General features: G+C 36.8%; 1 protein-coding gene across 4 annotated transcripts in view; it reads left to right on the forward strand.

Annotated features, from left to right (window-relative positions):
* Positions 1-118: 118 nt before the first annotated feature.
* The window catches only part of LOC106873692 (neurobeachin), a 436,667-nt gene continuing 423,817 nt past the window's right edge, over positions 119-12,968 (forward strand). For 3 of the 4 annotated variants that reach the window (XM_052973555.1, XM_052973556.1, XM_052973557.1), the window contains exon 1: positions 119-566. In XM_052973555.1, coding sequence (XP_052829515.1) covers positions 387-566 — 180 coding nt within the window. In that variant the 5' untranslated portion in view covers positions 119-386. The remainder of the gene's footprint in view (positions 567-12,968) is intronic. The other variant, XM_052973558.1, reaches the window with a different exon arrangement.

Here is a 12,968-nt window from a genome sequence, read left to right on the forward strand (position 1 = left end):
TATATATATATATATATATATATATTTGTATACATATATATATTTTTTCATATATACATACACATAATCATACATGTTTTACATACACACACTCACACAATATAATTATATAGCTTACCTGTAGTAACAGCACAAGTACATTTATTCACTCCGTAAGACCCATAGCAAAACCGGAAGTGGATGATATACAGCTTACCTGGAGTAACAAAAATGTCCTACTAAATCATATACATTCAAGTATATATATATATACATATATATATATATACATACACACATATATATATACATATATACTCATACATACGTATATATATCTGTATATATATATATCGTGTACCCCACCCCCTTTTGTCCCAACCTTCTGAACCCTCCGGCGATCCAAAATGACAGAGGTTGACAAAAAAGAAGCTCTGGAAGCCCTTCCAGGGTCATTAGACGATAATACAGCAGCTTCTGGCGACAAAGAGACCCTCGTTCGAGTCAAGGAGTTGAAGAAGGCGTTGTTGAGGGGCGAATCTACTTCAGTCAGCAACAAGGATGTCGTTGATGGAGTTTTACACCTGGTGAGACGAAGCTTTTGGATTATTTTGATGTACTTTTTGCTAGCTGTGTGCGTGTGTGTTATACTTCTGAGCTTTGGGTTGTCTGAGTTTATACATCCATGCATCTGTTCACACACACACACGCACACACGCATGTATACTATGCGCGTGTTGAATATATGTATGTTTATGTGTGTATGTGTGTGTGTGTGCATATGTTTAGTGTACTGTGTTGAATGCATGCGTATATGTAATTATATATATATATATATATCATATACGCACACGAATGTTTGATTAGTGATATGCACGAAACTCTCGGCTTTTGGGACACTGCGTAAGTTAACCGATAGGAATATGACAATCTTTAGTTATATATACACACACACACATACATATAGGCGTGGCTGTGTGGTTAATAAGCTTGCTTTTCAACCATGTGATTTTGGGTTCAGTCGCATTGTGTGGTACCTGGTGCAAGTGTCTTCTATTGTAACCCCGACCAAAGACTTGTGAGTGGATTTTGTAGAAGGAAACTCATCGTGTATGTGTGTGTGAGTTGTATTTGTCTCTGATCAACGTTTGATAACCGGTGTTGGTTTGTTTATGATCCCTGTAGCAAGTCGGCAAAAGACACCGATAAATTATGTCGGTCTGTTCGACTAAAGTTCTTCCATGCCCCATCATGACCGCATTCTAATGACTAAAACAAGCAAAACATGAAAGGAACAATACGTAACATGCCTTGCACGGAACTCTTGCTTTTGGGTCACTTTGAAAGTTATATATACATATGTAATGTGTTGAGTGTGTCTATGTATGTGTGTGTGTATGTATATACACGCGCGCAGACGCATATGTTTGATAAATGCCTTGTAAGAAGCTTTCGGCTCCTGTGTCACTTTGTAAGTTTCACTGATTAATAATAATAATATGGCAATCTTTAGTTTTAGGATTACATATACACACGTATATGTACACACACACACACACACCTGTATGCGTACTCGTGCATATATATATATATATATATATATATATATATATACACACACACACACATATATGTATATGTTTGTTAACTGATATGCAGGAAGCTTTTGGCCTCAATGATCACTAATTTCTGCTAAATGATAAAAATTTGATAATCTTTAGTTTCAAGTGTAAACACACACACACATGTGTATAGTGCATTAAAAATGCGTATGTGTATAGATAGTCTATATATTAAACACACACACATATAAGCTGTTATATGCAACAGAATGAATATTAAATGAAAATAGTCATTTATGTATCATACTAGAAGTAAATATATTGTAATAGGTAAAATTTACTGTGGATATCAGACAAAGATGGAACTCATCCTAACAGTGGTGAATGAGGACATTAGATGTATATCTGTCTTGTTGAGCATTATCAATAATGTGTACTGACAGCCAACATGCTTAGACAAAATCCATCATCATTGATATATGTATGCTAGCAATGAATAAACAATTGCTGATGTTGCAAGTAGTTGCTCAGCTGAATAAAAAATCCATTATATGCAACAAGTATTATTTGATTAAAATCACCATTTATGCATTATACTTATGTAAGGCGAAATTTGACTGCAGTATTCATCTGGAGATAATGTTACTTATGGATATAGTCTGTTTAAATATGCACTATATATTGTGTTTTCAAAACATCCCATCCACGAGAAGTATCTCTAGATAAAACTGCACTGTAAATTTTGCCAGTAGTTGTGTATTTACTTTAAGTATGATACATAAATAGCCATACACATACTTCTGTTTCATAAGTGCCATGCATGTAATTCTCTTTCCTTGGTTTACTTTTTAAGTTCTGTTGATTAATAATCCTTTCTACTAAAGGCACAAGATCTGAAATTTGTGGGGAGGGGACTAGTTCATTATGTTGACCCCAGCGTTTCTCTGGTGTTTAATTTATCAACCCCAAAAGGATGAAAGGCAAAGTCGATCTCGGCGAAATTTGAACTCAGAACGTAATGGCAGACGAAATACTGCTAAGCATTTTGTCCAGCGTGCTAACAATTCTGCCAGCTCGCTGTCTTCTTCTGTTGATTAATGCTGATGTTTGGTGTCTGCATCTGTATATATATATATATATATATATATATATATATATACACACACAGGTGCAGGCATGGCTGTGAGGTAAGAGGCTTGTAGTTAAGAAGTTCTGAGTTCAGTCCAACTGCATGGCACCTTGGACCAACCAAAGCCTTGTGAATGGATTTGGTAGATGGAGATGGAAAGAAGTTCATCTCATATATATATATATATATATATGTGTGTGTGTGTATTTGTTTGTTTGTCCCCCCACTCCACTGCTTGACAACCAGTGTTGGTGTGTTTATGTCCCTATAACTTAGCAGTTCAACAAGAGATCAATAGGATAAATAGTGGGGGGTCAGTTCATTTGATTAAAAATTCATCAAAGCAGTACTCTAACATGGCTGCAGTCTAATGACTGAAACAAGTAAAAGGAAATATGTATGGATAAAATTTGAAGGGATAATTATAATCCAGACTATCACCTGATTAGCATAATATTCAGTTAACTGAATAAATATAATTTCTTTTCTCCCACCTGTCAATGGGATCGGCTATTTGAGTCTGATGAGTTGTCTATACAGCTAAGTGCTTTATAGGTGCAAAACCAATGGTCAAATAGTTACTCTCTAACCAGTCATAACAAGCAACCTTCTATATATATATAGATATATATATACACATATAATAGGTATGCATACTTATGTTTGCAGCCTTAATAGTAACATATGCTGATCTTTGGTTTGATGTATATATAATATATAGGCACTGATGTGGCTGTTTGGCAAGAAGTTTGCTTCTCAACCACATGGTTTGGGGTTCAGTTCCACTGTGTAGCACCTTGTGTAAGTGTCTTCTGCTGTAGCCTTTGTTTTTAACCAACACCTTGTGAATGAATTTGATAGATGGAAACTGAAAGAAGCTTGTTGTTTGTGTGTGTGTGTGTGTACATATGTTTGTACGTACATACATACATACGGATCAAAACAGTTTCAGTTTGATCCATACATGTAACTCCCAATAAATTTGTTTGTCCACTCACTTGTGTATATCTGTCCCCCACCACTGGGGGACAGACACACTGCTTGACAACTGGTGGTGATATGTTTATATCTCTATAACTTAGTGGCTTAGCGAAAGAGACAGAATAAGTACCAGGTTTCAGAAAATAAGTACAGGGGTTGATTCATTTGACTAAAATTTTTCAAGGTAGTGCTCCAGCATGGCTGCAGATAATGACTGAAATGAGTAAAAGTGTGCACATACAGTTAGAACTCAGAGTAACAATAGACTGGTTCAAGCAAGACAGTATATACATACATGGATTATTTAATGATGTAAGTATATATCATCTTTTTTTTTCTGACAGTCAAGTTCTCATGAAAACCCACCCATCATGGCAAAACTGACTTTAGGAAGTGCTGCATGGATATATATATATATATATATATATATATATATATATATATTGTGTATGTGCATGTGCATGTATCGTCATCACCAGTTAATGTCCCTTTTTCCATGCTGACATGGGTTAGATGCTTTGACAAGAACAGAGAAGCCAGAGGGCTCTGCCAGGTTCTGTGTCTCCTTTCACATGGTTTCTACAGTTGGATGCCATTTCTAATGCCAATCACTACTGGTTGCTTTTCCTTATATGTGTGTATGTATGTATACATATATATGTGAGTATATGTATATTTGTGTGTGCGTATGTATGTATTTGTATGTATATATATATATATCATTATCATCATCATTTAATGTTCATTGTCCATATTGGCATGGGTTGGGACAGAGCTGCAAGCTGGAGAGCTGCACCAGTCTGATTCGGCATGTTTTCTACAGCTTGATGCCCTTCCTAATATATATATATATGAACATCTCACTCATGTCCCCCACCACCATCACATGCACCATATTATCCACTGCTGCTCCCCCTTCTCCCCCTTGCTACCCAGAACCATCTCACCTGTTAGCCCTTCTTCATCCATTTATTTTGTTCTTCACACCTACATGTTGTAGTGGCCCTCCCCCACCCTCCTCAGACCACCAAATTATCTCTCCTCAAGCACTGTCTCTTCATCTCGCTACTCCACCCCTTACAGCCATCCCAAATGCATCATCCCTCTTCTCCACCCCTACAATCTCCCTGTCAATACTATCATCATTACCATCCAGCTGCTGGCATCACTGTTAACCCCCTCAACTCATGCACTCCCTCCCTACAACCCTTCCTCAGTCTTTACAGATGTTGCCTACCTCCCTCTCCCACTTATCCCTTTCCCCATACACTCTTGCAAACACACATTCCTCCCACCTACTACTACCCCTGCTACCTGAGGTGCCACCTGGATACCTCATCACCACTGTCGATCTCCTTTGAGATAACCTCTAATTCATTCTCATTCCTAAATGTGTGTAGTAGCCATGCAGCTACTCTACAACATGAACTTGCTCTACCCCAACCTCTTCCCTCATATCTTGATCCCCCCCCCCCCATCTAACATTTGGATGCCGTATCCGTATTTTAGATGTGAGCTACATGGTGACTTCAATAGCGCCAGTGGCATGACAAAAAACACCCTGTACACTCTGTAAAGTTGTTGGCATTAGGAAGTGCATGGTTTCTAGTGTATCCAGCCATAGAAACCATGTGAAAGCAGACACTAGAGCATGATGCAGTCTATTGACCCATCAGATCCTTGTTAAATCATCCAACCCATGCCAGCATGGAATATGGACATTAAATGATGATGATAATTGTTGTATAGGGAATCTGTACATCCCTGTGATTGGCTAAGTGAACTATACTTAGTATAAATGAGCATGTGCAGAACAGTCTGAGAGGAGTGTTGTATGCGCAGTCATAGTATACAGGTTGTGGGAATTATTGAATAGAGATATCGTGGAGTCCTTGTTGAAGATACACAACTGGAGAGTAATAAGAGAACATCAGGAACGTTTGATATTATAACAGTTCAGATATAACAGTGATGATGAGAAGTCGTATGTCATAGCAGTGGCGACGTAGATACCTCCTTTCTGTATAACAGTGCCGTTATAACAGTAGTAATGAGGTATGAATGCTCGTAGGGATGTTGAAATGGAAGAACTACTAGCTTCCGTTGTGAAGCAATAACAACAGTTGCAGCAGCAGCAGCTGTTACAACAGCAGCAAGAATACTGCGAACAACAACAACAACAACAGCTAAACCAGCAGTTGATATAGTTATTGCTAAACTCCAAGAATGCAGTGGCATCATATTTGGCAGATGGAGTAGCCAACTCCATTGAAGAATTTCTGTATAATCCCAAAGATGGGATTACATTTTCTTCATACTATAGAAGGTATGAAGAAATATTTAAAGAGGAGTGCAAGGGCCAGACAAACGAAAAGAAGGTAAGACTTCTTTTGCGTAAACTAGGACTGCCCCTTTAGGAATAAAGAATGTTTTGCTTGTGACAAAATGGGGCATAAACAGTCGCAATTTTGGACAAAAAAAAAAAAGAGAATTTCATGTAGGACATCCTAGAATTGGAATGATGAAGTCCCTCATAAGGAGTTATACTTACTGGCCTAATATGGATAAAGATATCGAGAAACTGGTGAAAGCATGCAGGGGATGCGCGCTGATAGCTAAGGTACCACCAGTAAAGATTCAGCCGTGGCCAAAGACAGATATACCATGGTCTAGACTACACAGATTTTGCACAACCACTAAATGGTGTATATTATCTGGTAGTAGTAGATAGCTACACAAAATGGCCTGAAATTTGTAAGTACAGAAAACCAACTACGAAAATAACTACTGAATATTTGGATGAAATATTTACACATTTTTGTGTGCCGGACATTATAGTGTTAGATAATGGCATGCAGTTTACAGCAAAAGAGTTCAAAGATTTTTGTAAGATGTGTCAAATGGAACATGTCATTACTCTACCATGTCATCCGAGGTCAAATGGACTTGCAGAGAGGTTTGTAGATATGTTTAAAAGAGTGTTGAGGAAAACCAGAAACAAATCTTTTGTGGATAATACACTGACAAAATTTTTACACATCTATAGAATAATGCCAAACTCCAACACAGAGTTGGGTGTCACCCACTGAATTAATGTTCACCAGAAAGGTACGATCAGTATTTGATAAATTGTTACCAGGAAGGAAACAACAAATACAGAAGACTACTGTTAATGATACAAACTATTTTTTAACACAGTATTTTTTAAAATGTACAAATATGGAAAACAAAGTTGGGAACAAGGATGAATAACCAAATGTCTTGTTAGAGTAATATATATGGTGAAAGGGCAGATGTGTGAGCATAAGAGACATGTAAATCAAATAAAAAAGAGATACACAGAAGGATGGAAAAGGCAGGAAGAGCCTATGGAAATACTTTGACATATTTGATATTCTGATGCTGCAGGAAAGGGTTGAACCAGTGTGCAAGCCAACTAGAGAAAGCAGAAGGAGACGTTCGAGATTGATTCTAAATGAAAAAAATATGCCAATTTCTCCCCAAGGAAGTAATAAAAATAAATAAAGGGAAAACCAATTTCAAAGTGAGAGGTGTTGTATGGCCAACATGGAATATGGACATTAAATGATAATGATAATTGTTGTATGAGGAACCTGTACACCCTGTGATTGGCTAAGTGAACTCTACTAGTTAGTATAAATGAGCATGTGCAGAACAGTCTGAGAGGAGTGTCATATGTGCAGTCATAGCGTACAGGTTGTAGGAATTATTGAATAGAGATATTGTGGAGTGTTTGTTGAAGATACACAACTGGAGAGTAATAAGAGAACATCAGGAACGTTTTATATTACAACAGTTCAGATATAACAGTGATGATAAGAAGTCAAACATCATATCAATAATAATAATGATGATGATGTGTGTGTGTGTTACTATCTTCTTTCCTTGACATTGTATGACAGTTGTGTCACCATCACTCAAGTGATGTCCTTTGTTTGAGACATGTCTGGTCATGGGGAAATATTACCTGAACAAAGATGATATATGTGTGTGTGTATACACACACATGCATGCACATATATCAGAAGAATTATCTTTCAACTGTTTTCTGTGAGTTATAACCAGAGTTAGCTTTTTCTATCAGAAAGCCTGATATGGCCCTTGTTTTTAAAGAGTGCATTATCAAATTAAAAGGTTTTACAGAGATTATAGTGTTTTCTTTGGTGTGGTTTCCATGGCGGAATGCCCTTCTTTTTTTCTGCATATTTTTGTGCGGTGCTTCTGATTGAGGACAATGCTTCTCCACATTAACCGTTTCACTTTGGTTTAACTCTCCATGATAGACAACTCTCTTCATATCATGTCAAACACACAATGTGGCTATTTTTTGGGGTGTAGTTCTGGTTTGGAGATGGATTCTCCTTTTTCATTTGGTGCTAACCATTGTCATTTTTATTTGATATGATTATAGGGTATCCACTTTTCATCACTTGTGATGATTCTACCCAGGAAAAAGTTTATTAGCAATTCTGTTCTTCAAGACAAGCAGAGGACAACTCTTTGATTAAGCTGAGAAGCAGTGAGATTATGAGGGTCCCATTGACTAAACTTAGACACCTCCCATTTTATGAATATGTTTTAAGAATGAAATGTGACATGAATTGAACTGTTTTGCCAATTCTCTTGAAGTTTGTTTTGGTTTTTTTTCTTGATTGTGGCTTTCAGAAGTCCAAAATTGACAAAAGTTCATTGTCTATGTTGAGTGTAATCTGTGGGAGAAAAACTTCCCGAGCAAAACTGACGAAACCATTCTTGACATGTGCAGACACTCAAAGCTTCATCCTTGTTGACAAAATGAATATTTCTGGCTGCTTCTATTGCTGAAGAGCTCCTTTTGAATTCATGCAGCATGCTGTGTCAGATATGAGTCTGATCTAAAATCATTTTAAAAGGGTAAATGCAATATGAATTTTATCACTATAGTATAAATTAAGAAAGAAAAAAACATTACAGTGTAAAAATTAATGCTTGTTTTTCTATTTTACTGTAAGTGTTGAAAAGGCACTCTCAAAATGATAATGTTGAATAGCCTGAGGGCTGCCTTCTTTCAGGTATGTAACTGCATGAACAGAACAGAGGCAAGCTGAGTCTCTGCTTGACCTTACAAATATGCTATTGGTGGAACAAATAACACTCTACCTAACAATGGGTGAAAATATACTGGACCTCTATTTCACAAATAACATAGTATTTATCCATAATGTTAAGATGGCATCAGTGATTTTCTTGGATCATAACTTAGTAGAACTAGCAATGTATGGTCTGTAGAAAACTGTAAACGTGCTACCTACTAGAAATACTCAATTCCCTTTCCAGAGTTGAAGTGTTGGTGTAATCATGATATTCTGGCAATCTGAAGAGTTTGCCTTCGATATCTGCATTGATTTGTAGTTTTCGAGCGGGATCATTGCCAGTGCCCCTGGACTGGCTCATGTGCGGGCGACACATGATATCTTTCGTGCGAGATCATTGCCAGTGCCCATGGACTGGCTCTTGTGCGAGTGACACATGAGGTTTTTCGAGCGAGATCGTTGCTGGTGCCCCTGGACTGGCTCTTGTGCGGGTGGCACATAAAAGACACCATTTCGAGCGTGGCCGTTTTCGTGCGGGTGACACGTAAAAGCACCCACTACACTCTCTGAGTGGTTGGCGTTAGGAAGGGCATCCAGCTGTAGAAACTCTGCCAAATTAGATTGGAGCCTGGTGTTGCCATCCGGTTTCACCAGTCCTCAGTCAAATCGTCCAACCCATGCTAGCATGGAAGGCGGACGTTAAACGATGATGATGATGATGATGATGATGTGTGGCAGGCATATTGGTGAAGTAAAATAATTTACTATATACTAAAATTATTGCAATCCTACAGATATCAAAGGGTTAAATAAACATATTCACCTCTCATATCTCCTGACCTTGTATGGTCTATACACTTCACATAAAATAATTTCATAGATTGGATCGCTTGGATTTCAACTGCATAGAATTCTACATTATGCCCCTCTGTATTGGATTATTATGTGATATGATAGCCAGGTCCATTAGAGCAGCTTTTTTTGTGATTGCCACAAGATTCCATGAAATTTATGATTGTATATATTTATGTACACATATAGATATGTTTATGTGTGTGTATGTATGTATATATATATATATATATATATATATATATATATATATAAAATTCAACTTACATTGAAAGTCAACAAACAAAGTTTGCTTTAGAAGCATTGAGATGTATTAAAAGTTACAGATAAGGAAATAATTTTATTCTCAAATGCAGGAGATAATGCTAATAATATAGCATGAACAGGATAAACTATCCATATTTCGCAGTAAAATCTGTCGGTGGGTAGCCACGAGACTCAAACTCCTGTAATTACACATCAAGTGCTTTACTATTAAGCTAAACTGCCCAGCAACAGGTTCTTCTGCAATTTTTAGGATATATAAATCTAATTTTATAAGACACTATCATCATATGTTAAACTCAACTTACGTTGAAAGTTAACAAACAAGGCTTGCTTTTGAAGCATTGAGATATATTGACAGATTTTTCTGCAAAATCTTCTCTTCTTGCCTTTAACCCTCCAACGCGGAGTATAGGCCACTTATAATTGAATTCCATGTCGCATAATTTCTCGCTTCTGTACTTATACTCTGCCATGAATATCTCCCTTTCTCTAGTTCCTTTTGTGTTGATCTATGCCACAAGTTCTTAGGCTTACCCCTCTTTCTATATCCATCCAGATTCCACTGTAAAGCACCTTTCGCTGCATTTGGTGTGTCCTTTCTAATTGTGCTATCAATCCACTTCCGCTTTTTCTTAAATATTTGCTCTCTAATCGGAGCTTGATTCGTTCTTTGCCATAGCTCCATATTGCTTATGTGTTCGGGCCATCTGATTTTAAGTATACTTTTATATATTTTAAGTATTGACAGATTTTTCTGCAAAATATGGATAGTTAATCCTGTTCATGCTATATTATTAGCATTATCTCCTGCGTTTGAGAATAAAACTATTTCCTTATCTGTAACTTTTAATACACACACATACACATACACACACATACACATACACATGTTTGTATACATATACATATCATCTTTCAATTTCTGTTTACTAAATCCACTCATAAGCTTTGGTTAGCTGGTTGGCCCAGTTTTGAATAGGAGACACTTGTCCATATTGGTATGTAATGGACCTGCATCTGAAATTACGTGCTTGTGAAGCAAATTTCCAAATCACACAGCCACACTTCCTCTTATGTATGTGTGTATGTGTTCGTACACACACACACACACACACACACACAGGTGGGACTGAATACCCCAAAAGAAGGTCACAACATCATAACTATAGCCTTTAAACCTGAACTTAAACTAAGGAGGGTGTTAAAACTTTACCTGCTGATACATATTGTTCAATATATGTTTTGTATTTTCAGTCAATATCTGAGATATTTATGATTTGTCCAGTGACATACTGGACAGTGACAGTCAAAGCTCTGATCTCACCACCCTTGGAAAAAGTAATTCATATCATGACAACCTCAATTTGGCCTTGGACATATTCTTTTGTGATTTTGTAACTTGTTCAATTGTGAGGGATTGATTGTGATTCATTTGAGTAGAATTCACATCTTCAAAGTTGAACTATTTCTAGGAGAGGCACTGATTGTATAAAAATATGCAGGAGAGATTAGTTACATGGCTTCATTTACATTAAACATTCTATGCTGTTATATCACATATAAAACTGACTGCTATCGTAACAATTAACCTCGAAACAAGTGTTTCTCAATTTTATTACTTTTATACATTCCATGTATCAGAAAAACACTGTAATAATTATTGTATATCTTTGTTAGTACTTTACTTTCTCTTTCATAAAATTTAAGTTTCATTAAAGACCTATTCACCCATTCTTTGTGCTATCCCTTTACCCACCTTTTTGTACCTTGTGGGTATACCTTAACATTATATTTCCATCATTCCTTCTTTCTTTCTTTCTTTCTTTCTGGGGGAGCCATGTATCTCCTCTTCAGGAAGACACCTGTTCCTCTTCCTCTAACATCCTTTAACTTCACAATATCTGCTGCAAAGCCACCTTCCTCAATTCTGTATCTGGACATTGTCAAGGCATCTTGTTTATTGCTTGGGGACCTCACTAATGCTGATGTCACAAACAAATCCATGCCACATCACTACTATTTTCCTTTTTTTCCAACTCCACCCGATCACTCCCACCCTCTTTTCTAAAATGTGAATAATCATGTAGCTCATCTACAGCAAGAAACCTGTTCTGCTCTGGCCCCTTCTATCATACTTTAACTCCTTCTCTCCTATCATAAATCTTTTCCTTCAGGGTTTGAAGTCTTATGAGCTGCATGGTGACCTTGCTAGTGTTTATGGTAGGAAAAAGTCCCCAACACACTCTGCTAAGTAGTTGATGTTAGGAAGAGTATCAGCTGTAGAAACCTTGCCAAAACAGGTACTGGAGCCCAATGCAGCCCTCTAACTAATTTAAACATATTGATATGTCCAATCTATGTCAGTATGGATTACAGATGTTAAATGATGATTAAACAAATTATAAGACTATCTTTGAAATTCATCAGACATCACAAAAGACGTGCATGGTTTGGACAGGGTTTATTGAGACAGATTTTCTATGCTTGTTGCCAATCCTCACCTGTTTCCAAGTAAATAAATATTTCCCTAGCCATACATGTTTCCACAGAATATTGGAAATGAATGAAACTGCCTCTATTACAATGACACTAATTTACAATTATCATGCAATGTCAAGATAAGGAGAAGCACATACTTGCACATATATTTATACATACATACATACATACACATGTATGTCATTGTTCAGTTTTATTTCAAGATTTCTTGCCAATAGAATCTAACCTAGATTCAAGGCTCCTTCATTGGAATTTCAGTATCAACAACAGGGTGTTCTTGCTTGTATGTATGTATATGTGCAGATTTGTATGTTTTGCTTTATGTATGTATTCTCACGCATATAGTTGCATATCTAGACATGCTCATATATATTTAAAGGATAAACTTCTGGAAAGTTTTACAGGTTTTTACAGTTCCAGTGATGGATTGGATCTGTAGTCTTTGAATTAGCTTTTTCCTTTCTGGTTTTGAGAAGCCTAATTTCTCAAGATTGGTATTTGGACAGTGTGTTACATATCCCAGGGTGCCAATAATTACAGGTATAAACCTGAACTTGTAATCTGGACAGAGTAACTGCAGATTTCTCAAAAGTTCAACGTAGATAT

This window comes from Octopus bimaculoides, chromosome 16, assembly GCF_001194135.2.
Source record: "Octopus bimaculoides isolate UCB-OBI-ISO-001 chromosome 16, ASM119413v2, whole genome shotgun sequence".
Lineage (NCBI taxonomy): Eukaryota > Metazoa > Mollusca > Cephalopoda > Octopoda > Octopodidae > Octopus > Octopus bimaculoides.